This window comes from Salmo salar, chromosome ssa18, assembly GCF_905237065.1.
Source record: "Salmo salar chromosome ssa18, Ssal_v3.1, whole genome shotgun sequence".
NCBI lineage: Eukaryota > Metazoa > Chordata > Actinopteri > Salmoniformes > Salmonidae > Salmo > Salmo salar.
Genome location: NC_059459.1, coordinates 58,362,800 through 58,390,792, shown reverse-complemented (window position 1 = coordinate 58,390,792; position 27,993 = coordinate 58,362,800). Strand labels below are relative to the sequence as shown.

Here is a 27,993-nt window from a genome sequence, read left to right as displayed (position 1 = left end):
AAGAGGCGGAGAGAGCACTGTGGACAGGAAGCCCAAAAAAACACTGAATGCTGTTTCTAAAGTTTTTTGAGACACCAGTTGAAGAGAGGATATTTAGCTATGAGATTAAACAACCGACAAACTAAAAACAAAGAAAAATATGATCATTTATTTATGAAATTAAGAAAAACAGTATGGAACGTGATGTGGATTATCCGTAGGCCTAGGTCTAACGATCCTATTTGGAATACTTTGATTTGTTGTAGCATATCCGAAAGCTGGATTCATAAATAGGCAAGATCGTGGCCCTGGTGGACCGTGGGTCATTTTTATTGACGGTTAGTATTTAGCACTTATCTACGTTGACTGAACTTCGGTATCAACTTGCCCCACCATACAGCAGCCTTGCCCTATACAATAAATCCAGTCTTTATTCTAAAAGTCTACAGTAGACTATGTTGTATTAAATAACACATAGGCCAACACCTGTAGGTCTACTTTCATTAATTGATTAATTATTGGGGACTGTTCTGCCCTCCCCTTTTACTGATTTAATATTAAATCCTGTGTAACAAATGCAAGAGTTACTTTTATGGATAGCTAACTCATATGTGAAAAAAATGGCAATGAGATTTTGATGGGCAAGAATGAATAAAATAAAACAAATATTAGAGAAAGGCTTCATTGTTCTTGAACGTGCTTCAGTAAGCTCCAAGGCGTACTTTTGAGTGCATGAACCAGATAATTCAGAGCCTTTTGTTCTAAGTTGTGAAATGGATAATCATTTTAATGCTGACCTAATAGATTACAGTTGTGCAATACTTTAATTTTATATAGGCCTACAGGTGGCAATTCCACGATAACAGAATGACTCCTATTTTTCTCTTTTAAAAGTATTCCAAACAAAATAATGTTATTACAAAGTTAAAGAAACCAAAGAACTCTATGCACAGGGACTAATTTTAACAATTTCCACTGAACATTTTACAAAAACATATTTACTTGAAAACAGTGCAGATGTAAAGTTTGGTAACAGAAGGGATCAAATCTCCCTCAGTTGTATTATTTTACACAGTGGCTGTTATTCTAATCAGGTCCGATTTAGTAAAATAATGAAGTGTTTTGATCACTTAATAAATCCTAAACCAAATTTGTATCAGTAAAAACACTATAACTATTTGGTGGGTCTACCATTACGTGTTAGTTCTGTGAACTTTCATTATCTTCCCTCATGTGGGAGAAAAATGTGAAAATTCTGTGTCTTAAAGATATGTGGGTTTTTGGTAACAGAATGACAACACACTAGGCAATATTTCTTAAACTTACAGAAGGCAAATCATTTCTGCAAAATGAAATATAAATGTTGATATTAGTTGGCAGGGGTCTTTACGTCAACATTACTGTGTTTTGATGTATTTATAATACCTTTTAACACTTTCTCTACTAGATGTTTTCTAAGACCCCTTTTCCACCTGTTTGACCAGAAATCAAAGCCTTTGCTTATTAAAAATGTTTATGATGGAAAATGGTTGAAACATTTGATATATGCCTTAATGTGTCATGAATATATACTCTTAGCTTTCATTTGACACCAAATTTGATGTGCTTCCATAAACTTCATGTTAGTGCTCATGGGGCCTTTTGCATGGAAATTCCCAGGGTTTGATGCCTTTTTCATAAGGGAAAATCAAGTCTGAAATTTCTGTTTGGTTGCTCATGTGTCTTTACTGCTACTGCAGAATTACAAACTTCAGAAATCTTTTAAAACCTCAAATACACTACAAGTTTTACATTTCCTGCATTTCACGAAAGTTCTCCTGCAACAGCATGATCAAATTAAGATCCAACATCTGTACCAGCGAGCTCAGGATAAACTCCTCTTGACAAATAATTAGTGTATAGCTTTTGAGTGTTTTGCTTCTCAATTTAGGCATGAATTTGGATTTATGAACAAATACTTATTTAACTAAGGGGAAAAGTTATGTCATGGCTGAGAGAGTTTGGTGTTACAGTGCATATTCAGGACATCATGTATACCTGAAATAACTTTTCAACTTCCAGGAAACTTTTTTGTTGACTGATTGGTGACAGTACTGGTTGGGTCAGTCAGTCAGTCCATGCATTCTCTGTTACAATAACCTTTCTCTGTAAGGAGAACAAGTTTATTGTGTCATTATGATTCTTTGTCAAACTGTTTTTGTTAGAAACCCTGCTTATCAAGGATAATGTGTCCAGTGGGTTTTTAGACGTCTCCAGTTACCCCATTAGAGGATCTCCATTTGATCTTGAGTAGCTTTGAATGTAAACAAAGCCTCCAAATGCTTCACGGACAGAGCAAATAGGCCCAAATACTGAATGCATGCAAGCTTAATAGATGGCTGCTAAGTATAAACATCAAACTAATTTTTAATTTTTATTGTCAAGACCAGTATGTAGTGGACCTAGGCATTTATTTTATGCCTGCTACATTAGGTTAGTTACCACCCAAAATGATTCAGTAGCTGAGTGGGTTAAAGATTTATACACGTGTACAGAAAGCAAAATGACCTTAAAGGTGCAGCAGTTTTTTTTTAATGTCATATCAAATCATTTCTGTGTAACATTTCTGGATAACAATTTCTGGGTACCTTACTATGATTGTTTTCAGTTAAAATGGTCAAAAAGAGACAAAAAAGGCTTCTTAGCAAAGATATATTTCTCAAGCTAGAATTTTGTTAGGACTGTCTGGGAGTGGTCTGAGTGGGGAAAACTGAAAACTAGCTGTTATTGGCAGAGAGGTTTGGAACTCTCTTTCTTATTGGTCTATTAACTAATTTTGACATCACCAGGCAGGCCAAAACTCCATGCCCCCAAAACAAGTTGAAAATTCAGGCGGTCTTTTCAAACAGCTCTTACACTAAAAGGGCGTTATCATATTTTTTTTACAATTTAACGGTATTATTCCAACCTCATAGTGTGGTAAAATACTGTATATAAAACACAGGAACATCTAGTTTTTGAATGTACTGGGCATTTAAAACAATGGGGTGTGTGTGAGAAATGATCTCAGTGTTTGGTTGCACACGTGTCTTTACTGCAGAATTGCTCCATGGAGTGTCTCTGATGTGATATTTGGATGTGGGTTTGGGAGTTGTCTTTGGGAATCTATTTTGACATGAGAAAGTGCTTGTCCAGGCTAGCCCCTTGCACCTCGGGCTGCATCAATGTGTCTGTCTCAAATAGAATCAAATCAAATTTTATTGGACACATACACATGGTTAGCAGATGTTATTGCGTGTGTATGATGTTAATGCTTGTGCTTCTAGTTCCGACAGTGCAGCAATATCTAACAAGTAATAACTAACAATTCCACAACAAATACCTAATACACAGAAATCTAAGTAAAGGAATGGAATAAGAATATATAAATATAAATATGTGGATGAGCAATGTCAGAGCGGCATAGGCTAAGATGCAATAGATAGTATAGAATTCAGTATATACATACGAGATGAGTAATGCAAGATATGTAAACATTATTAAAGTGGTATTATTAATTATAGTGACTAGAGTTCCATTTATTAAAGTGGCCAATGATTTCAAGTCTGTATGTAGGCAGCAGCCTCTCTGTGCTAATGATGGCTGTTTAACAGTCTGATGGCCTTGAGATAGAAGCTGTTTTTCAGTCTCTTGGTCCCAGCTTTGATGCACCTGTACTGACCTCGCCTTCTGGATGGTAGCGGGTGAACAGGCAGTGGCTCCGGTGTTTGTTGTCCTTGATGATCTATTTGGCCTTTCTGTGACATCAGGTGCTGTAGGTGTCCTGGAAGGCAAGTAGTTTGCCCCCGGTGATGCATTGTGCAGACCACACCACCCTCTGGAGAGCCCTGCGGTTGTGGGCGGGTCAGTTGCCATACCAGGCGGTGATACAGCCTGACAGGATGCTCTCAATTGTGCATCTGTAAAAGTTTGTGATGGTTTTAGGTGACAAGCCAAATTTCTTCAGCCTCTTGAGGTTGAAGAGGTGTTGTTGTGCCTTCTTCACCACACTGTCTGTGTGGGTGGACCATTTCAGTTTGTCCGTGATGTGTATGCGGAGGAACTTGAAGCTTTCCATCTTCTCCACTGCGGTCCCATCGATGTGGATGGAGGGGTGCTCCCTTTGCTGTTTCCTGAAGTCCACAACCATCTCCTTTGTTTTGTGGACGTTGAGTGAGAGGTTATTTTCCTGACACCACACTCCGAGAGCCCTCACCTCCTTCCTGTAGGCTGTCTCGTCGTTGTTGGTAATCAAGCCTACTACTACTATGTCGTCTGCAAACTTGATGATTGAGTTGGAGGCGTGCATGGCCACGCAGTCGTGGGTGAACAGGGAGTACAGGAGGGGGTTGAGCACTCACCCTTGTGGGGCCCCAGTGTTAAGGATCAGCGAAGTGGAGATGTTGTTTCCTACCTTCACCACCTGGGGGCGGCCCGTCAGCAAGTCCAGGACCCAGTTGCACAGGGCGGGGTTGTGACCCAGGGCCTCAAGCTTAATGATGAGCTTGGAGGGTACTATGGTGTTGAATGCTGAACTATAGTCAGTGAACAGCATTCTTACATAGGTATTCCTCTTGTCCAGATGGGATAGGGCAGTGTGCAGTGTGATGGCGATTGCAACGTCTGTGGACCTAGTGGGGTTGTAAGCAAATTGAAGTTTGTCTAGGGTGACAGGTAAGCTGGAGGTGATATAATCCTTGACTAGTCTCTCAAAGCACTTCATGATGACAGAAGTGAGTGCTATGGGCGATAGTCATTTAGTTCAGTTACCTTTTCATTCTTGGGTACAGGAACAATGGTGGCCATCTTGAAGAGTGGGGACAGCAGACTGGGATAGGGAGAGATTGAATATGTCCGAAAACACACCTGCCAGCTGGTCTGCGCATGCTCTGAGGACGCGGCTAGGGATGCCGTCTGGGCCGGCAGCCTTGCAAGGGTTAACACGTTTAAATGGTAAAATGTGGTGGTTCGCATTGTCTGTCTGTCTGTGGACATACTCAATGTACAATGCCTTTGGAAAGTATTCAGACCCCTTGACTTTTTCCACATATTGTTACATTACAGCCTTATTCTGAAATGGATTAAATAAAAAAAATACTTAATTTGCATTAGTATTCAGACCCTTTGCTATGAGCCTCGAAATTGAGCTCAGGTGCATCTTGTTTCCATTGATCATCCTTGAGATGTTTCTACAACTTGATTGGAGTACACCTGTGTTAAATTCAATTGATTGGACATGATTTGGAAAGGCACACACCTGTCTATATAAGGTTCCACAGTTGACAGTGCGTGTCAGAGCAAAAACCAAGCCATGAGGTCAAATTAATTGTCCGTAGAGCTCCAAGACAGGATTGTGTCGATGCACAGATCTGGGGAAGGGTACCAAAAATTTGTCTGCAGCATTGAAGGTCCCCAAGAACACAGTGGCCTCCATCATTCTTAAAGGTAAGAAGTTTGGAACCACCAAGACTCTTCCTAGAGCTGCTTGCCTGCCAAACTGAGCAATTGGGGGAGAAGGGCCTTGGTCAGGGAGGTGACCAAGAACCCGATGGTCACTCTGACAGAGCTCTAGAGTTCCTCTTGAGATGGGAGAACCTCCAGAAGGACAACCATCTCTTCAGCACTCCACCAATCAGACCTTTATGGTAAAGTGGCCAGACAGGAGCCACTCCTCAGTAAAAGGTAGTTTGCCAAAAGGCACCTAAAGACTCTCAGACAAAGAGAAACAAGATTCTCTGGTCTGATGAAACCAAGATTCAACTCTTTGGCCTGAATGCCAAGCATCACGTCTGGAGGAAACATGGCACCACCCCTATGGTGAAGCATGGTGGTGGAAATATCATGCTGAGGGGATGTTTTTCAGCGGCAGGGACTGGGAGACTTGTCAGGATCGAGGCAAAGATGAATGGAGGAAAGTTCAGAGAGATCCTTGATGAAAACCTGCTCCAGAGCGCTCAGGACCTCAGACTGGGGAGAAGGTTCACCTTCCAACAGGACAATGACCCTAAACACAGAGCCAAGAGAATGCAGGAGTGGCTTCAGGACAAGTCTCTGAATATTCTTGAGTGGCCCAGCCAGAGCCAGGACTTGAACACGATCTAACAACTCTGGAGAGACCTGAAGATAGCTGTGCAGTGACGCTCCCCATCCAACCTGACAGAGCTTGAGAGGATCAGCAGAGAAGAATGGGAGAAACTCACCAAATACACGTGTGCCATGCTTGAAGCATCATACCCAAGAAGACTCAAGGCTGTAATCGCTGCCAAAGGTGCTTCAACAAAGTATTAAGTAAAGGGTCTGAATACTTATGTAAATGTGATATCTGTTTCTTATCTTTTATAAATTAGCAAGATTTTCTAAAAACGAATTTTTGCTTTGTTAATATTGGGTATTGTGTGTAGATTGACGAGGGGGAAAAAAATGTCATCCATTTTAGAATAAGGCTGTAACTTAACAAAATGTGGAAAAAGTCAAGGGGTCTGAATACTTTCCGAAGGCACTGTATAGGTTGGTGATCAATTGTCAAAGGAAGACATACTGCATGAAACATCCAATGATTTCGGAATAAAAGCACTGAGTGCACCCACTTCAGGCACCCATCATCAGCCATTACATAGACATGGATGCACATTATACTTATATCACACATGTCAGACATACAGTTGAAGTTGGAAGTTTACATACACTTAGGTTGGAGTCATTAAAACTCATTTTTCAACCACTCCACACATTTCTTGTTAACAAACTATAGTTTTGGCAAGTCGATTAGGAAATCTACTTTGTGCATGACACAAGTCATTTTTCCAACAGGTGTTTACAGACAGATTATTTCACGTATGCCAATGTATTCTTGAGTGGCCCAGCCAGAGCCAGTACTGTATCACAATTCCAGTGGGTCAGAAGTTTACATACACTAAGTTGACTGTGCCTTTAAACAGCTTGGAAAATTCCAGAAAATTATGTCATGGCTTTAGAAGCTTCTGATAGGCTAATTGACATCATTTGAGTCAATTGGAGGTGTACCTGTGGATGTATTTCAAGGCCTACCTTCTTTGCTTGACATCATGGGAAAATCAAAAGAAATCAGCCAAGACCTTAGAAAAATAATTGTAGATCTCCACAAGTTTGGTTCATCCTTGGGAGCAATGTCCAAATGCCTGAAGGTACCACGCTCATCTGTACAAACAATAATATGCAAGTATAAAGACCATAGGACCACGCAGCCATCATACCGCTAAGGAAGGAGACCCATTCTGTCTCTTAGAGATGAACGTACTTTGGTGCGAAAAGTGCAAATCAATCCCAGAACAACAGCAAAAGACCTTGTGAAGATGCTGGAGGAAACAGGTACAAAAGTATCTACATCCACAGTAAAACGAGTCCTATATCGACATAACCTGAAAGGCCGCTCAGCAAGGAAGAAGCCACTGCTCCAAAACCGCCATATAAAATCTAGACTACGGTTTGCAACTGCACATGGGGACAAAGATCGTGCTTTTTGGAGAAATGTCCTCTGGTCTGATGAAACAAAAATATAACTGTTTGGCCAGAACGACCATCGTTATGTTTGGAGTAAAAAGGAGGAGGCTTGCAAGCTGAAGAACACCATCCCAACCGTGAAGCACGGGGGTGGCAGCATCATGTTGTGGGGTTGCTTTGCTGCAGGAGGGACTGGTGCACTTCACAAAATAGATGGCGTCATGAGGATGGAAAATGATGTGGATATATTGAAGCAACATCTCAAGACATCAGTCAGGAAGTTAAAGCTTGGTCGCAAATGGGTCTTCCAAATGGACAATGACCCCAAGCATACTTAAAAAGTTGTGGCAAAATGGCTTAAGGAAAACAAAGTCAAGGTATTGGAGTGGCCATCACAAAGCCCTGACCTCCATCCCATAGAACATTTGTGGGCAGAACTGAAAAAGTGTGTGCGAGCAAGGAGGCCTACAAACCTGACTCAGTTACACCAGCTCTGTCAGGAGGAATGGGCCAAAATTCACCAAACTTATTGTGGGAAGCTTGTGGAAGGCTACCCAAACATTTGACCCAAGTTAAACAATTTAAAGGCAATGCTACCAAATACTAATTGAGTGTATGAACACGTCTGACCCACTGGGAATGTGATGAAATAAATAAAGCTGAAATAAATCATTCTCTCTACTATTATTCTGATATTTCACATTCTTAAAATAAAGTGGTGATCCTAACTGACCTAAGACAGGGAATTTTTTACTAGGATTAAATGTCAGGAATTGTGATAAACTGAGTTTAAATGTATTTGGCTAAGGTGTATGTAAACTTCTGACTTCAACTGTACATGTGAGAACTGGTTAGAGTTTGCCAGAGTACTTGACACAGGAATGTAGGCCTCTGACTCACCCTTCTCTCTACTGATAACTCTGGTTGTTTTATGGCGCCAATTCCCTGAAGCGGAAGTCCACAGACAGACAATGATATGAGATGACAAGAGGCCTGTGTGTGAACTGTGAACATAGCTAGTTACTGTAAAACAGGCTGCCTCGTTATTAAATTGCAACTCAGAAAAGATACTGCCTCCTTTGGTTACAGCTCTTCGACTTTCTCTAATGTCCCTCCAGTGAACAACATGAGTGAATTCTCAATTAAATTATGCATATTCAATTGGTGCATCTGCTGGGAAAAAGCAACAAGCCAATGCTTATGGCGCCGTTTCTTGTAATCGGTTTGAAATGCATCCTCCCTTGAGGTTATCACTGGTAATGACTGGACTGGTGAAAGTGCCAGAGCCGCTGGCTGCTGGTAAGCTTTCTTGACTTGGACATACAGTTGAAGTCGGAAGTTTACATACACCTTAGCCAAATACTTTTAAACTCATTTTTTTAATCCTAGTAAACATTCCCTGTCTTAGGTCAGTTAGGATCACCACTTTCTTTTAAGAATGTGAAATGTCAGAATAATAGTGGAGAGAATGATTTATTTCAGCTTTTATTTCTTTCATCACATTCCCAGTGGGTCAGAAGTCTACATACACTCAATTAGTATTTGGTAGCATTGCCTTTAAATTGTTTAACTTGGGTCAAACGTTTCAGGTAGCCTTCCACAAGCTTCCCACATGAAGTTGGGTGAATTTTTGCCAATTCCTCAAAACAGAGCTTGTGTAACTGAGTCAGGTTTGTAGGCCTCCTTGCTTGCACACGCTTTTCAGATCTGCCCATAAATGTTCTATAGGATTGGGGTCAGGGCTTTGTGATGGCCACTCCAATACCTTGACTTTGTTGTCCTTAAGCCATTTTGCCACAACTTTGGAGGTATGCTTGGGGTCATTGTCCATTTGGAAGACCCATTTGCGACCAAGATTTAACTTCCTGACTGATGTCTTGAGATGTTGCTTCAATATATCCACATCATTTTCCATCCTCATGACGCCATCTATTTTGTGAAGTTCACCAGTCCCTCCTGCAGCAAAGCACCCCCACAACATGATGCTGCCACCCCCGTGCTTCACGGTTGGGATGGTGTTCTTCGGCTTACAAGCCTCCCCCTTTTTCCTCCAAACATAACGATGGTCATTCTGGCCAAACAGTTATATTTTTGTTTCATCAGACCAGAGGACATTTCTCCAAAAAGCACGATCTTTGTCCCCATGTGCAGTTGCAAACCGTAGTCTAGATTTTATATGGCGGTTTTGTAGCAGTGGCTTTTTCCTTGCTGAGCGGCCTTTCAGGTTATGTCGATATAGGACTCGTTTTACTGTGGATGTAGATACTTTTGTACCTGTTTCCTCCAACATCTCCACAAGGTCCTTTGCCGTTGTTCTGGGATTGATTTGCACTTTTTGCACCAAAGTATGTTCATCTCAACCAGACAGAACGGGTCTCCTTCCTGAGCGGTATGACGGCTGCGTGGTCCTATGGTTTTTATACTTGCGTACTATTGTTTGTACAGATGAACGTGGTACCTTCAGGCATTTGGACATTGTTCCCAAGGATGAACCAGACTTGTGGAGGTCTACAATTATTTTTCTAAGATCTTGGCTGATTTCTTTTGATTTTCCCATGATGTCAAGCAAAGAGGCACTGAGTTTGAAGGTAGGCCTTGAAATACATCCACAGGTACACCTCCAATTGACTCAAATGATGTCAATTAGCCTATCAGAAGCTTCTAAAGCCATGATATCATTTTCTGGAATTTTCCAAGCTGTTTAAAGGCACAGTCAACTTAGAGTATGTAAACTTCTGACCACTGGAATTGTGATACAGTGAATTATAAGTGAAATAATCTGTCTGTAAACAGTTGTTGGAAAAATGACTTGTGTCATGCACAAAGTAGATGTCCTAACCGACTTGCCAAAACTATAGTTTGTTAAAAATTCATTTGTGGAGTGGTTGAAAAACAAGTTTTATTGACTCAACCTAAGTGTATGTAAACTTCCGACTTCAACTGTAAATGTTTGCCAACACATTGCTAACCTTTCTTAATTAAATCAGCTAAACTGCTGCTCTTAGAGAAAATGTGTTTGGAGTTAACTTTCTAGCTAATCGGCCGTTAGAGTTTACACTTCCTCTTCCAAATGCAATGTGGGGAAGTCAGAATAATGAAAAACTATGTAACCAATCTATTCATTTTAAAATTAGGATTACTTCTCCTTGTCATTATCACTCACCTGATGATAAGACAAGACGTGAAAACAATTGTTTTTGCTAACATATAATGGGGGTCCCTGGTTCGCCAGTTTGCCTAGTGCTGTGGTGACCCGCAGGGTCATGCTGATGGAACAGGACACTCAGTGGCTGTACCACCTCCTGGCCGAGGTCCAGTTGGAGAGGTTTTACCTGCGTTTCCGGGACAGCCTCAACATCACCCACGTGGAGCATTTCGCCTACATCAAGGAGTCTGACCTCAAACAGATTGGCATCAGCAAACCAGGTCAGTACACTGTGGTTATTTTTGTCCTTTTTAAAAATGATTCTATAGCTATTTTTGGTAACACTTCATATGAAAAGCCCCTATGTTGTGCATTTTAATGCACTATGAATAGTTCACATGGGATTATAAATGCCCTTATGAAGAGGGTATTCATGTGAATTGTAACCCTTGTTTGTATGTTGTGTAGCCATATCTTTTATATAGAATATTTGTCTACGTGTAGGACAGAGAAGATTATGGGAGGCTGTGAAAAACTGCAAGATCAATGTGAGGCCCAAATCGTGGATGGCCAAGGTAAGACCTTTACATGGGGCTCCCGAGTGGTGCAGTGGTCTAAGGCACTGCATCTCAGTGCTTGAGGCGTCACTACAGACACCCTGGTTCGAATCCAGGCTGTATCACAACCGGTTGTGATTGGGAATCCCATAGGGCAGTGCACAATTGGCCTGGTGTAGGCCGTCATTGTAAATAAGAATTTGTTCTTAACTGACTTGCCTAGTTAAAAAAAGGTTAAATGTTTCTCAAGTCCCTCCAGAATGCAATTTACTATTATATACCATTTGTTACAAGGCAGTGGTGAGTTCTTTGAAATAAGTACCAGACATTACTGATTGACACAACATAATAATTGGAATGCTCACCTGTCACTCATGTTGATCTGTTTGTCCCCCAGACGTTCAGTGGGTGTGGTCCGGAGGGGGGTGACCAATGGGGCAGTGTGGGGTCGGGCCAGGAGAAAGGGGGGCGGGCCCTCACCTGTCTGATCCAGGACAATGAGCTGACTCTGGGGGAGAAGCTGGGAATGGGCTCCTTCGGTGTGGTGAAGAGAGGAGAGTGGCAGACCCCCACTGGGAGAGTGGTGAGTGGATTTGTTCAAATGTATGTTGCTTCTGGTGGGACAGTATTTAACTTTTATTTTACTCACCGAGTCCAACAGCAAAAGGCAGAGCTAGGTTGCCAGTTTAGAAAGGCACAGGGCAAGATACTTCAAAAGGATCAATAGAAATTGCATAACAGAAATCAAAAATAATTTGCATTGAAGTACAGTGCATTCGTGAAGTATTCATACCCGTCCCCTTTTTCCACATTTTGTTAGTTACAGCCTTATTCTAAAATGGATTAAACACTTTTTTCCCCTCATCAATCTACACACAATACTCCATAATACAAAGCAAAAACAGGTTTTTAGAAATGTTTGTACATTTATTAAAAATAAATAAATAAAAACCTTTTTTACATAAGTATTCAGACCCTTCGCTATGAGAATCGAAATTGAGCTCAGGTGCATCTTGTTTTCAGTGATCATCCTTGAGGTGTATCTACAACTTGATTGGAGTCCACTTGTGGTAAATTCAATTGATTGGACATGATTTGGAAAGGCACACACCTGTCTATATAAGGTTCCACAGTTGACAATGCATGTCAGAGCAACAACCAAGCCATGAGGTCGAAGGAATTGTCCGTAGAGCTCCAAGACAGGATTGTGTCGAGGCACAGATCTGGGCAAGGGTATAAAAAATTGTCTGCAGCATTGAAGGTCCCCAAGAACACAGTGGCCTCCATCATTCTAAATGGAAGAAGTTTGGAACCACCAAGACTCTTCCTAGAGCTGTCCGCTCAGCCAAACTGAGCAATCTGGGGAGAAGGGCCTTGGTCAGGGAGGTGACCAAGAACCCGATGGTCACTCTGACAGAGCTCTAGAGTTCCTCTGTGGAGATGGGAGAACCTTCCAGAAGGACAACCATCTCTGCAGCTCTCCACCAATCAGGCCTTTATGGTAGAGTGGCCAGACAGGAGCCACTCCTCAGTAAAAGGAACATGACAGCCCGCTTGGAGTTTGCCAAAAGGCACCTAAAGAACTCTCAGTCCATGAGAAACAAGATTCTCTGGTCTGATGAAACCAAGATTCAACTCTTTGGCCTGAATACAAAGAGTCACGTCTGGAGGAAACGTGGCACCATCACTATGGTGAAGCATGGTGGTGGCAGCATCATGCTGAGGAGATGTTTTTCAGCGGCAGGGAGTTGGAGACTAGTCAGGCTCAATGGAAAGATGAACAGAGCATAGTACAGAGAGATCGTTGATGAAAACCTGCTCCAGAGAGCTCAGGACCTTAGACTGGGGCGAAGGTTTACCTTCCAACAGGACAATGACCCTAAGCACAGAGCCAAGACAATGCAGGAGTGGCTTTGTGACAAGTCTCTAAACATCCTTGAGTGGCCCAGCTAGAGCTCGAACTTGAACCCGATCAAACATCTCTGGAGAGAACTGAAAATAGCTGTGCAGCGACACTCCCCATCCATTCTGACAGAGCTTGAGAGGATCTGCAAAGAAGAATGGGATAAACTCCCCAAATACAGGTGTGCCAAGCTTGTAGCGTCATACCCAAGAAGACTCGAGGCTGTAATCGCTGCCAAAGGTGCTTCAACAGAGTACTGAGTAAAGGGTCTGAAAACGAATGTAAATGTGATATTTCAGTTTATTTATTTTTTATAAATTAGCAAACATTTCTAAAAACCTGTTCTTGCTTTGGCATTATGGGGTATTGTGTGTACATTGATGAGTGGATTTTTAAATAAATCCATTTTAGAATAAGGCTGTAACTTAACAAAATATGGAAAAAGTCAAGGGGTCTGAATACTTTCCGAATGTGCTGTATATTCCCAATCAATTTAAATTGCATTATAATCTTTCCCAAATGGTATTAATTAGTACACCTAACTCCTCCATCCTTCCCCTTCTTCTTTCTGTTGCCATGACAGCTGCCGGTGGCAGTGAAGTCTCTGAAAAGTAGTCTTTCCAGACAGACTGACACCATGACAGACTTTCTCCAGGAGGTGACCACCATGCAGTCTCTAGACCACCCCAACATCATCCGCCTCTACGGAGTGGTGCTCACACAGCCCCTCAAGATGGTGAGAATGCCATTCTCTCTATCCTCTTAAAGATGTAGTATAAAACATATTTAGTATTATTCCTATTTCTACATTGTAATCCTGTCTCTGGATTGTAATCCTTTCATGCATGGGCCTTTGCATATGCTAATATTGTAATTCGTAGAATTGCTATTGAAATACAGGCATGCAAATTTAAATAAACATTGAACGGTCATTCAGATGTTATGTTTATCCCAGAATTCACTCAGGGAATTGGAGGGAAAATGTAGTGTAAAGAAGTCACTTTAAAACCCTATTCTCCTCCTCCCAGGTGACAGAGTTGGCCTGTCTGGGGTCCCTGTATGACACGCTGCGCTCTCGCCAGCACGAGTACCCCCTGGCACGCCTCTGGCTCTTCGCCACCCAGATAGCAGCGGGTATGGAGTACCTGGAGGGTCGCAGGTGAGGCACAAAACAGTCCCACTCTACAGACAGACTACAACCAAATATGCAATTTTAACCACTAACTTCACTGTAACCCTAAACATCAACAATTCCTCTGACCAACTTCATGCATATATTTTTCCTCAATTGACTGGCATTTCGGTATTGCCAATGAAATTTCAACAGAAGCGGAAGGAAGACACTTCTAGCCAATGAAAATGCTGAACCATTCCTGGTTGTAGCCGGTATAGTGGGCCTGTGTTATCTCCCCCAGGTTCATCCATAGGGACCTGGCTGCCCGGAACGTTCTGCTGGCCTCCAGGGAGATGGTGAAGATTGGGGACTTTGGTCTGATGAGGGGCCTGAGCCAGGAGACAGACCACTACGTGATGACGGCCCACAGACGCATCCCCTTCGCCTGGTGAGCTGAAGGGGAACATCAGGGTGTTTGTGGGGGGATATATCTTTGATGAGTCATTGATTGTTTGACAGTGTGACCGAATGGAAGCCGGTGTGGAGAAGGGAGATATCACTACTATGGAATTTTCTTTGGTAAATGATTGGCAGTTTATAGTAATTCCATCTCTCTCTCTCTCTCTCTCTCTCTCTCTCTCTGTCTCTTTTTTCTCCATATCTCTCCTCCCACGCTCCCTCCAGGTGTGCCCCAGAGAGTCTGCGTGTGGGCTCTTTTACCCACTCCTCTGACGTGTGGATGTTTGGGGTCATTCTCTGGGAGATGTTCACCTACTGTGAGGAGCCCTGGCGGGGGCTATCTGGCAGACAGGTATGTGTAGACACATTGTACACATTGTTATGATGCCAGAGTCAGACAGAACTTGCTTAGGCAGGGAAGAAGAGGAATTTGTACACAACCACCGCTGGGGTTTCCCAAAATTTAGAAGCATTTACTGTTTTCCAAATTTAGAAGCCGATTCAGAGATAGAGCTTAAAAAGTAGCTTGATTTAGCTTTCTTAATCGAGATAGTACATCTGTTTCTCAATTCGCTGAAAGATTGCCAGTCCACTACAGAGTCAGTTTTCCTTGTTTTGGCCCAGGCCTGATTTCTCATCTGAATGAGCTCAGATAACTCAGAAGAAAACCAAGGGTTAGATCTACACTACATGACCAAAGTATGTGGATACCTGTTCATCGAACATCTCATTCCAAAATCATGGGCATTAATATGGAGTTGGTCACCCCCTTTGCTGCTATATTAGCCTCCACTCTTCTGGGGAGACTTTCCACTAGATGTTGAAACATTGCTGTGGGGTCTTGCTTCCTTTCAGCCACAGGAGCATTAGTGAGGTCAGGTACTGATGTTTTGCGATTAGGCCTAGCTCGCAGTCGGCGTTCCAATTAATCCCTAAGGTGTTCAAGGGGGTTGAGGTCAGGGCTCTGTGCAGGCCAGTAAAGGTTCTTCCACACCGATCCTGACAAACCATTTCTGTATGGACCTCGCTTTGTGCACTGGGGCATTGTCATGCTGAAACAGGAAAGGGCCTTCCCCCAAACTGTTGCCACAGAATCGTCTAGAAAGTCATTGTATGCTGTAGCATTATGATTTCCCTTCACTTGAACTAAGGGCCTAGCCTGAACCATGAAAAACAACCCCAGACCATTATTTCTCCTCCACCAAACTTTACAGTTGGCACTATGCATTGGGGCAGGTAGGGTTCTCCTGGCATCACGCCAGATGGTGAAGCGTGATTCATCACTCCAGAGAATGCATTTCCACTGCTCCAGAGTCCAATGGTGGTGAGCTTTACACCACTCCAGCCGACACTTGGCATTGTGCATGGTGATCTTAGGCTTGTGTGCAGCTGCTCGGCCATGAAAACCCATTTCATGAAGCTCCCGATGAACACCTCTAGTGCTGATGTTGCTTCCAGAGGCAGTTTGGAACTCGGTACGTATATATATATATATATATATATATATATATATATATATATATATATATATATATATATAGTGTATCTTTGACTCTGAATTGTTTAAAAGGGGCATGTTTATCTGCCAGAGGAATAAATATAGAGGATACATTTTCTAGAGCCAACGCAGTGTCAGGAATACAGGAGATAGTGGCTAACTCAGAGTACAACATGTCGTGTAAAAACCCTTGAAGAGAAAACGTTTTTAAAATCTTTCTTCTTAATTAAACAAGGATTAGTATTTTTTGGTTTCATATCTGTAATACATGCTATGGGACAATGATCACTGAGATCATATGCAAATACTCCACTAGACAAATATTTATGGAGGTTATTAGTAAGAATCAAATCAACCAATGAGGAGTTAACTGTGTGCCAAGCACTGGGATCATCCGTGTAGAACAGAAGGTCTACTTTTATGTCCTTGATTCACTTTTAGGATGAAGTCTGCCCTCGGAGTTTCTGGGGATTTGAATCTATTTTTTTCTGACTCACTTGGAACATTTTCAGGGTACGTGATGGCAAGGAAATGATGAATTGAAATGAATCGAGCGGAAATGGAGGAAAACTCGCCTCCCTGCGGACCTGGCATCCTTTTACTCCCTCCTCTCTACATTCTCCTCTTCTGTCTCTGCTGCTAAAACCACTTTCTACCACTCTAAATTCCAAGCATCTGCCTCTAACCCTAGGAAGCTCTTTGCTACCTTCTCCTCCCTCCTGAATCCTCCTCCCCCTCCCCCCCCTCCTCCCTCTCTGCGGATGACTTCGTCAACCATTTTGAAAAGAAGGTTGACGATATCCGATCCTCGTTTGCTAAGTCAAACGATACCGCTGGTCCGGCTCACACTGCCCTACCCTGTGCTTTGACCTCTTTCTCCCCTCTCTCTCCAGATGAAATCTCGCGTCTTGTGACGGCCGGCCGCCCAACAACCTGCCCACTTGACCCTATCCCCTCCTCTCTTCTCCAGACCATTTCCGGAGACCTTCTCCCCTTCCTCACCTCGCTCATCAACTCATCCTTGACCGCTGGCTACGTCCCTTCCGTCTTCAAGAGAGCGAGAGTTGCACCCCTTCTGAAAAAACCTACACTCGATCCCTCCGATGTCAACAACTACAGACCAGTATCCCTTCTTTCTTTTCTCTCCAAAACTCTTGAACGTGCCGTCCTTGGCCAGCTCTCCTGCTATCTCTCTCAGAATTACCTTCTTGATCCTAATCAGTCAGGTTTCAAGACTGGGCATTCAACTGAGACTGCTCTTCTCTGTGTCACGGAGGCTCTCCGCACTGCTAAAGTTAACTCTCTCTCCTCTGCTCTCATCCTTCTAGACCTGTCTGCTGCCTTTGATACTGTGAACCATCAGATCCTCCTCTCCACCCTCTCCAAGTTGGGCATCTCCGGCGCGGCCCACGCTTGGATTGCGTCCTACCTGACAGGTCGCTCCTACCAGGTGGCGTGGCGAGAATCTGTCTCCGCACCATGCGCTCTCACCACTGGTGTCCCCCAGGGCTCTGTTCTAGGCCCTCTCCGATTCTCGCTATACACCAAGTCACTTGGCTCTGTCATATCCTCACATGGTCTCTCCTATCATTGCTATGCAGACGACACACAATTCATCTTCTCCTTTCCCCCTTCTGATAACCAGGCGGCGAATCGCATCTCTGCATGTCTGTCAGACATATCAGTGTGGATGACGGATCACCACCTCAAGCTGAACCTCGGCAAGATGGAGCTGCTCTTCCTCCCGGGGAAGGACTGCCCGTTCCATGATCTCGCCATCACGGTTGACAACTCCCTTGTGTCCTCCTCCCAGAGTGCTAAGAACCTTGGCGTGATCCTGGACAACACCCTGTCGTTCTCCACTAACATCAAGGCGGTGACCCGATCCTGTAGGTTCATGCTCTACAACATTCGCAGAGTACGACCCTGCCTCACACAGGAAGCGGCGCAGGTCCTAATCCAGGCACTTGTCATCTCCCGTCTGGATTACTGCAACTCGCTGTTGGCTGGGCTCCCTGCCTGTGCCATTAAACCCCTACAACTCATCCAGAACGCCGCAGCCCGTCTGGTGTTCAACCTTCCCAAGTTCTCTCACGTCACCCCGCTCCTCCGCTCTCTCCACTGGCTTCCAGTTGAAGCTCGCATCCGCTACAAGACCATGGTGATTGCCTACGGGGCTGTGAAGGGAACGGCACCTCCATACCTTCAGGCTCTGATCAGGCCCTACACCCAAACAAGGGCACTGTGTTCATCCACCTCTGGCCTGCTGGCCCCCCTACCTCTGAGGAAGCACAGTTCCCGCTCAGCCCAGTCAAAACTGTTCGCTGCTCTGGCACCCCAATGGTGGAACAAGCTCCGTCACGACGCCAGGACAGCGGAGTCAATCACCACCTTCCGGAGACACCTGAAACCCCACCTCTTTAAGGAATACCTAGGATAGGATAAAGTAATCCTTCTAACCCCCCCCTAAAAGATTTAGATGCACTATTGTAAAGTGGTTGTTCCACTGGATATCATAAGGTGAATGCACCAATTTGTAAGTCGCTCTGGATAAGAGCGTCTGCTAAATGACTTAAATGTAATGTAAATGTAAATGTGTCTGAAACAATGCTTAGACAAGGCATCCATCTCCATGGTGACCTCTAAACAATGCACTACGCTCTAGAATGATGTGCATGTGTCTCTTGATGAAAGCACTTGTTTAAATAATGCAGCTATAGATAAATGCACTTTTTAAACAATGCACTTTTATGAAAAATACAAATAAAGATATTAAATGTGTTTTTCAATGACACAACACATTACACAGAAATTAAGATACGCTCTCAAAGTTCAGAATGTTTCCACCTCCTTTCCAAGTGTTCTTTCACGTGTTTGTTTGTTCATCTGAATGCTTACTTCCCTCAAGGCCTGAACTATCCTCCAGAAATCCCTCAGAAATCCTTCCTCTTTCTCCCTCTGTTGGTTTTGTGTTTGTTTGTCGATGTCTTAATTCTTCTTGTTGTCCTTGTTGGGTTTATAGTCCCCCTATCCCCTTCTTTCCTTGTGTTGCCTGATGATTCAGCAGATGAGTCCTGCAAGAACCAAGTCGATCAATCTCTCAAAACCTCTCCAAACTATTTCCACAAAAGAAAAGTATCTTCCAATTCCTTTAGATGGGCAGAATACAGCAATGCAATAAAATAACTAAACTGTTAACATATAATACCCATTTTTACAAAAATTACAATTTAAGGAGGAGCTCTTCTTAAGTGCTGCTGCTCATGGAATTGGTTTCTAAGAGATGATACTGAGGAAAATAACAATATATACATTTAATATATACATTAATTACTAGATACAGTATATGGGGAACATGAACACACCAAACTATTTATAAGGGGAATGAAATAATGAACGTTCGTAACGAAAGCTAATGAGTCAGATTTGTCACATACACGTTGTAGGTAGAGCACTTTAAGTTGAACCATGACTCAAGAGGACACAAGGCTCCAAGCATTTGTACGAACTCTGAAATATTTGAGCCTTTTGTACCAAATAAAATATTAAATATTGTGTATGTGTGTTTGTGTCCACAAACATCTTCAATATCACAACAATGCAATGTCTTTGTCATTAAACGTTCCCCACACTTTTTTTCTCTCAGATCCTCTGGCGTGTTGAGCTGGAGGGACAGCGTATGGAGAGACCCCCTGACTGTCCTCAGGAACTCTACTCTGTGATGAGAAAGTGTTGGGCCTGCACCCCCTCCAACCGACCCACCTTCTCCCAGCTCACCACCCTGGTCGCAGAGGTAACACTGTAAATATATGTACAGTACCAGTCAAAAGTTTGGACACACCTACTCATTCAAGGGTTTTTCTTTATTTTTTGCTATTTTCTAAATTGTAGAATAATAGTGAAGACATCAAAACTATGAAAAAACACATATGCAATCATGTAACCACATAACCAAAAAAGTTTTAAACAAATCAAAATATATTTTAGATTCTTCAAAGTAACCACCCTTTGTCTTGATGACAGCTTTGCACAAGCTTGGCATTCTCTCAACCAGCTTCATGAGGTAGTCACCTGGAATGCATTTCAATTAACAGGTGTGCCGTAAAAGTTCATTTGTGTAATTTCTTTCCTTCTTAATGGGTTTGAGCCAATCAGTTGTGTGTGACAAGGTAGGGGTGGTATACTATTTGGTAAAATACCAAGTCCATACTATGGCAAGAACAGCTCAAATAAGCAAAGAGAAACGACAGTCCATTATTACTTTAAGCCAAGAAGGTCAGTCAATACAGGAAGTTTCAAGAACTTTGAAAGTTTCTTCAAGTGCAGTCACAAAAACCATGAAGCGCTATGATGAAACTGGCTCTCATGAGAATCGCCACAGGAAAGGAAGACCCAGAGTTACCTCTGCTGCAGAGGATAAGTTCATTAGAGTTACCAGCACCTCAGAAATTGCAGGCCAATTAAATGCTTCAAGAGTTTAAGTAACAGACATCTCAATATCAGCTTTTCAGAGGAGACTGAGTGAATAAGGCCTTCATGGTCGAATTGCTGGAAAGAAACCACGACTAAAGGACACCAATAATAAGAAGAGACTTGCTTGGGCCAAGAAACACAAGCAATGGACATTAGACCAGTGGAAATCTGTCCTTTGGTCTGATGAGTCCGAATTTGAGATTTTGGTTCCAACCGCCATGTCTTTGTGAGACGAGTAGGTGAACCCTCCAGTCCCTAGACTTCCTGGCGCTGACGGAAACATGGATTACCACAGATAACACTGCTACTCCTACTGCTCTCTCTTCGTCTGCCCACGTGTTCTCGCATACCCCTAGAGCATCGAGCCAGCGGGGTGGTGGCACTGGAATCCTCATCTCTCCCAAGTGGACATTCTCTCTTTCTCCCCTGACCCATCTGTCTATCTCCCCATTTGAATTCCATGCTGTCACAGTTACCAGCCCTTTCAAGCTTAACATCCTTATCATTTATCGCCCTCCAGGTTCCCTTGGAGAGTTCATCAATGAGCTTGACGCCTTGATAAGTTCCTTTCCTGAGGATGGCTCACCTCTCACAGTTCTGGGTGACTTTAACCTCCCCACGTCAACCTTTGACTCATTCCTCTCTGCCTCCTTCTTTCCACTCCTCTCCTCTTTTGACCTCACCCTCTCACCTTCCCCCCCTACTCACAAGGCAGGCAATACGCTTGACCTCATATTTACTAGATGCTGTTCTTCCACTAATCTCATTGCAACTCCCCTCCAAATCTCCGACCACTACCTTGTATCCTTTTCCCTCTTGCTCTCATCCAACACTTCTCACTCTGCCCCTACTCGGATGGTATTGCGCCGTCCCAACCTTCGCTCTCTCTCTCCCGCTACTCTCTCCTCTTCCATCCTATCATCTCTTCCCTCTGCTCAAACCTTCTCCAACCTATCTCCTGATTCTGCCTCCTCAACCCTCCTCTCCTCCCTTTCTGCATCCTTTCATTTTCTCTGTCCCCTATCCTCCAGGCCGGCTCGGTCCTCCCCTCCTGCTCCGTGGCTCGACGACTCACTACGAGCTCACAGAACAAGGCTCCGGGCAGCCGAGCGGAAATGGAGGAAAACTCGCCTCCCCTGCGGACCTGGCATCCTTTCACTCACTCCTCTCTACATTCTCCTCTTCTGTCTCTGCTGCTAAAGCCACTTTCTACCACTCTAAATTCCAAGCATCTGCCTCTAACCCTAGGAAGCTCTTTGCTACCTTCTCCTCCCTCCTGAATCCTCCTCCCCCTCCCCCCCTCCTCCCTCTCTGCGGATGACTTCGTCAACCATTTTGAAAAAAAGGTTGATGATATCCGATCCTCGTTTGCTAAGTCAAACGACACCGCTGGTCCTGCTCACACTGCCCTACCCTGTGCTTTGACCTCTTTCTCCCCTCTCTCTCCAGATGAAATCTCGCATCTTGTGACGGCCGGCCACCCAACAACCTGCCCACTTGACCCTATCCCCTCCTCTCTTCTCCAGACCATTTCCGGAGACCTTCTCCCCTTCCTCACCTCGCTCATCAACTCATCCTTGACCGCTGGCTACGTCCCTTCCGTCTTCAAGAGAGCGAGAGTTGCACCCCTTCTGAAAAAACCTACACTCGATCCCTCCGATGTCAACAACTACAGACCAGTATCCCTTCTTTCTTTTCTCTCCAAAACTCTTGAACGTGCCGTCCTTGGCCAGCTCTCCTGCTATCTCTCTCAGAATGACCTTCTTGATCCTAATCAGTCAGGTTTCAAGACTGGGCATTCAACTGAGACTGCTCTTCTCTGTGTCACGGAGGCTCTCCGCACTGCTAAAGCTAACTCTCTCTCCTCTGCTCTCATCCTTCTAGACCTATCTGCTGCCTTTGATACTGTGAACCATCAGATCCTCCTCTCCACCCTCTCCGAGTTGGGCATCTCCGGCGCGGCCCACGCTTGGATTGCGTCCTACCTGACAGGTCGCTCCTACCAGGTGGCGTGGCGAGAATCTGTCTCCGCACCATGCGCTCTCACCACTGGTGTCCCCCAGGGCTCTGTTCTAGGCCCTCTCCTATTCTCGCTATACACCAAGTCACTTGGCTCTGTCATATCCTCACATGGTCTCTCCTATCATTGCTATGCAGACGACACACAATTCATCTTCTCCTTTCCCCCTTCTGATAACCAGGCGGCGAATCGCATCTCTGCATGTCTGTCAGACATATCAGTGTGGATGACGGATCACCAGCTCAAGCTGAACCTCGGCAAGACGGAGCTGCTCTTCCTCCCGGGGAAGGACTGCCCGTTCCATGATCTCGCCATCACGGTTGACAACTCCCTTGTGTCCTCCTCCCAGAGTGCTAAGAACCTTGTGATCCTGGACAACACCCTGTCGTTCTCCACTAACATCAAGGCGGTGACCCGATCCTGTAGGTTCATGCTCTACAACATTCGCAGAGTACGACCCTGCCTCACACAGGAAGCGGCGCAGGTCCTAATCCAGGCACTTGTCATCTCCCGTCTGGATTACTGCAACTCGCTGTTGGCTGGGCTCCCTGCCTGTGCCATTAAACCCCTACAACTCATCCAGAACGCCGCAGCCCGTCTGGTGTTCAACCTTCCCAAGTTCTCTCACGTCACCCCGCTCCTCCGCTCTCTCCACTGGCTTCCAGTTGAAGCTCGCATCCGCTACAAGACCATGGTGATTGCCTACGGAGCTGTGAAGGGAACGGCACCTCCATACCTTCAGGCTCTGATCAGGCCCTACACCCAAACAAGGGCACTGCGTTCATCCACCACTGGCCTGCTGGCCCCCCTACCTCTGAGGAAGCACAGTTCCCGCTCAGCCCAGTCAAAACTGTTCGCTGCTCTGGCACCCCAATGGTGGAACAAGCTCCGTCACGACGCCAGGACAGCGGAGTCAATCACCACCTTCCGGAGACACCTGAAACCCCACCTCTTTAAGGAATACCTAGGATAGGATAAAGTAATCCTTCTAACCCCCCCCCCTTAAAAGATTTAGATGCACTATTGTAAAGTGGTTGTTCCACTGGATATCATAAGGTGAATGCACCATTTTGTAAGTCGCTCTGGATAAGAGCGTCTGCTAAATGACTTAAATGTAATGTAAATGTAATTTCATTTTCTACAATGTAGAAAATAGTAAAAATAAAGAAAAACCCTTGAATGAGTAGGTGTGTCCAAACTTTTGACTGGTACTGTACATTTATTATATATGTATAAATGTATGCTCACATTTGCATTATACTCACATAATACACTCTAATCAAGTGGCTCCCAAGCATGTTTACATTAGCATTTAAGAGTCAATATGGCCAGTGACCAAAATAAAGGCAGTTGGACTACGAGACAGTGGCATAAAATGGTTTCCTCTCCCCTCTTCCCTCTCTATCCAGGCTCAGCCTTTGGAGCTGTGTGCTGTAAAGGACTTTGTGGAACCTAGAAAACTCACCCTCCTAGACCATAGGTAAGAGAGAAGAAGGATGGGAAGAAGGAAAAAATAGATAGGAAGAAACAGAGGTTCATCGTTAAACTTAGACATATTGCTTCAAAGAGCAAAACTTTGAAACCTGAATTCCATTGTGTTGACTGTTAACCGTAATCCTCACATTCTTGCCACCTTGTAGTAATTCTTGAGAGGGGGGTCTAAAGCCTTCAAGTCAGATGCCAAGAATAAAATATTTGAAGATCTGACTCAAATTTGCTGAAGTTTTCAGAGAGTCCTATGTAAAAGGGTGTCAAGACAGTTTATAAGAGAGTTTTATAATAGTGTAGAGAGTACATTTTTTGTGAATATGTAGTTCATAAATCATCAATAAACTGTTAAAAGTCATTTGTTGGAATTGTATGATTGTCGTTTCTTAATGTGACCATTTAATTGGATCCATGTATTTGTTATATCACTTACTGTATATCAACAGTATGTGGCTTATATGATTTGACCGTATGGTTCTCCTCCTGTAGTCTGGAGCTGTGTGAGTGGAAGGGCCAGAACCAAAGGACTTTGATAGTGGGCTGGTTCCCCCCGAGCCTGGCTGCTCCCTCCCTCTCCGCCCCCAGCAGCGCCCCTGCTCTTCCCACCACAGCCCCCGTTGCTGCATCAAGCCTCATCTCACCCCCCCTGAAGGGCAGTTTGCAGCACACGGGGCAGAGTGAGACCCACCCCGACCGTAACTGGGGCACGTCGGAACGCCTCGACGTGTCAGTAAAATGTACACTTTTTGATGATTCTTTGATATATAGCTGTTGAGCATCATCATGCTATATGCTAGCCTGCGTTCCTGACTATTTTTGTTGTCATTAATGCCACATTGTTGCCTTGTCTTGTTTAGCATTACAGATATCCGTTGTCATATATTGATAGAAATCAAGTAAAAATTGCATTTGTTTGCGTCTTTGTTGGTGGCCCACTATTGGTGGTATACAAATTCTTTAGAGTAAGTAAGATGAATGCCTTGAACCTTTGTTATTGTCAGTGTACAACCATGACCCATGTGTGTTTGAATACTGTGTTTTTAGCTGACCTCTGACCTTTTCAGGAGAGTAAACTGGAGAAGAAGCCCAGCAAATAGAGAGAGAGAGGGCGGCTCCAATTTACAGAAAATGTCAGGTACCAACTTCAATAAGTTATTTACTCTTTATTTGATTATTATATGACTGATACTAACATGTTCTCCAAATAATATTAGCTAATATTCAATCCATACATATAATTGTTTCATTGGTAGCAATCTGTAGCTAATTGGGCACATTACAACTCTTCTAATTGTTTAGACCTTTGGTACCCTTCGTAGTGTACTAGCCTCAAGAGCAGAGGGTCACAAGTTTGATATCACCTAGGGAAAACCACCCTCAACATGCTGTATACTGTAGTTATTTTGTACAAAATACATTTACTGTATACAGTGCCAGTCAAAACAGTACCAGTCAAAACCCATTCAATGGTTTTTCTTAATTTTTTACTATTTCTACATTGTAGAATAATAGTGAAGACATGAAAACGAAGAAATAACACATATATTTCTTCAAATATATTTTCTTCAAATTAACCACCCTTTGTCTTGATGACAACTTTGCACTCTTGGCATTCTCTCAACCAGCTTCATGAGGTAGTCACCTGGAATACATTTCAATTAACAGGTGTGACTTGTTAAAAGTTATTTTGTGGAATTTCTTTCTTTCTTAATGCGTTTGAGCCAATCAGTTGTGTTGTGACAAGGTAGGGGTGGTATTCAGAAGATAGCCCTATTAAAGTAACATACACATCTCAACATCAACTGTTCAGAGGAGACTGTGTGAATCAGGCCTTCATGGTCAAATTGCTGCAAAGAAACCACTACTAAAGGACACCAATAAGAAGAAGAGACTTGCTTTGGCCAAGAAACATGAGCAGAAATCTCTGCATGTATGGTTCCCACCGTGAAGCATGGAGGAGGAGGAGTTATTGTGTGGGGGTGCTTTGCTGGTGACACTGTCAGTGATTTATTTGGAATTCAAGGCACACTTAACCACCATGGCAACCACAGCATTCTGCAGTGATACGCCATCCCATCTGGTTTGCGCTTAGTGGGACTATCATTTGTTTTTCAACAGGACAATGACCCAACACACCTCCAGGCTGTGTAAGGGCTTTTTGACCAAGAAGGAGAGTGATGGATTGCTGCATCAGCTGACCTGGACTCCACCATTACCCGACCTCAATCCAATTGAGATGGTTTGGGATGAGTTGGACCGCAGAGTGAAGGAAAAGCAGCCAACAAGTGCTCAGCATATGTGGGAACTCCTTCAAGACTGTTGGAAAAGCTTTCCAGGTGAAGCTGGTTGAGAGAATGCCAAGCGCGTGCAAAGCTGTCATCAATGCAAAGGTTAGATACTTTGAAGAATCTCAAATCTAAAATATATTTGGATTTGTTTGACACTTTTTTGGTTACTACATGATTGCGCATGTTTTATTTCATAGTTTTGATGTCTTCACTATTATTTCACAATGTATAAAATAGTAAAATAAAGAAAAACCCTTGAATGAGTAGGTGTGTTCAAACTTTTGACTGGTACTGTATGTTTAATAGAACTATCCATCTGTCCCCAGGTATGACCAGGAGTCTGGAGTCTGTCCTGAGTGGTCCCCAGAACAGGACTGTAGGAGGGGTCAAGGTGGACCCCCGTCGTGGACCCCTCCCCAACGCCATGGTTGCCCGCAGCGTTGTGGTGCAGCAGGATCCCCATCGGCTCAGCGAGGCCAGCATCAACCCCCCACCTCGACCGCTCCCGCCCAACCTCAAACGCGCCAAGATTCCCCAGGTGGCCTTGATCCGAGATCGGAGGCCTGTAAATCCATCCCCAGGTTCTTTGTGGCCTCCACAAACTCAAAAGCATCCACAGCAGCAGATGCTACAGCCACCCCAGCCCCAGCTGCAGCAGACCATGGGGGGCAGTGACCTGGGCAAGATGGCCCACATGGCATGGTCCAAACTGGATGACTATGGGAACAAGGAGAGGGATCAAGAAAAGGAGTGGGTGGTGAGGGAACGAGAGAGGGAGAGGTATCCGCCTCAAGTACAACACACCAGGGAAGCCTTCATAGTACAGGTATTGAATGGATGTATGATCTTTAGTTCTTGAGTTGTTAGACATATTACAGAATTCAGGCTTTGTGATTGGCCTGACGTTCTAAGGTCCTCTAGTCTGATTGGTCAGGTCATGGAAGCAGTGCATGGAGTGACCAATGAGGAGGTTTGGAACGCACTTCACTGCAATGAATGGAACCCTATAAGGGCCCAGCAACAACTCAAGGTTAGACAGAATTACTCTAATTCATACTTAATACATATATTATTTCCATGTACTTCAAAATGTATTCTCCATCGACCAACCTAGTTTACTAAGAATGCAAAAATTGTAATATTAAATTTGATGCACCAACTTTGTGCTCACTCTTCTCTCTCTCTCATTCCCTCCTTCCTTCTCAGATGGAGCAGCTGCACTTTCTGAGCCTGTGTTCTCGTGACGACTGCCTAAGGATCCTGTCCCGCTATCAGTGGGATCTACAGCTGGCCAGCCGCTACCTGTTCAGAATGGTACGGGAGGAGAGGACTGGAGGAGGAGGAGAAAGGGAGAGGAGGGACGGAGAGAGAGAGGCACCCCCTGCTGCCACGGAGAGACGAGGAGTATGAGAGGTGCGGGGATGGAGGGATACTGGAAACAGGACAATAAAGATTTACGAAATTGAAGAGGGACTGAGGAGCTATTTGAGGAATTTAAGAGATGGGATGGTTGATTAAAAAGGAATGGAATATATATGAAGTGAACAATAAAGACATTACAGTCCTCCAAAA

General features: G+C 43.9%; 1 protein-coding gene across 1 annotated transcript; it reads left to right on the top strand.

Annotated features, from left to right (window-relative positions):
- The first annotated feature begins 60 nt into the window (after positions 1-60).
- Positions 61-27,993, top strand: LOC106577563 (activated CDC42 kinase 1). Its single transcript, XM_045701334.1, has 15 exons — positions 61-317; positions 10,709-10,902; positions 11,126-11,196; positions 11,576-11,761; positions 13,665-13,817; positions 14,110-14,240; positions 14,497-14,643; positions 14,880-15,006; positions 19,799-19,945; positions 24,055-24,125; positions 24,623-24,859; positions 25,198-25,268; positions 26,748-27,247; positions 27,356-27,451; positions 27,628-27,993. The coding sequence occupies exons 2-15, from the start codon at positions 10,740-10,742 to the stop codon at positions 27,829-27,831; spliced, it is 2,304 nt and encodes a 767-aa protein (XP_045557290.1). The 5' UTR covers positions 61-317; positions 10,709-10,739; the 3' UTR covers positions 27,832-27,993.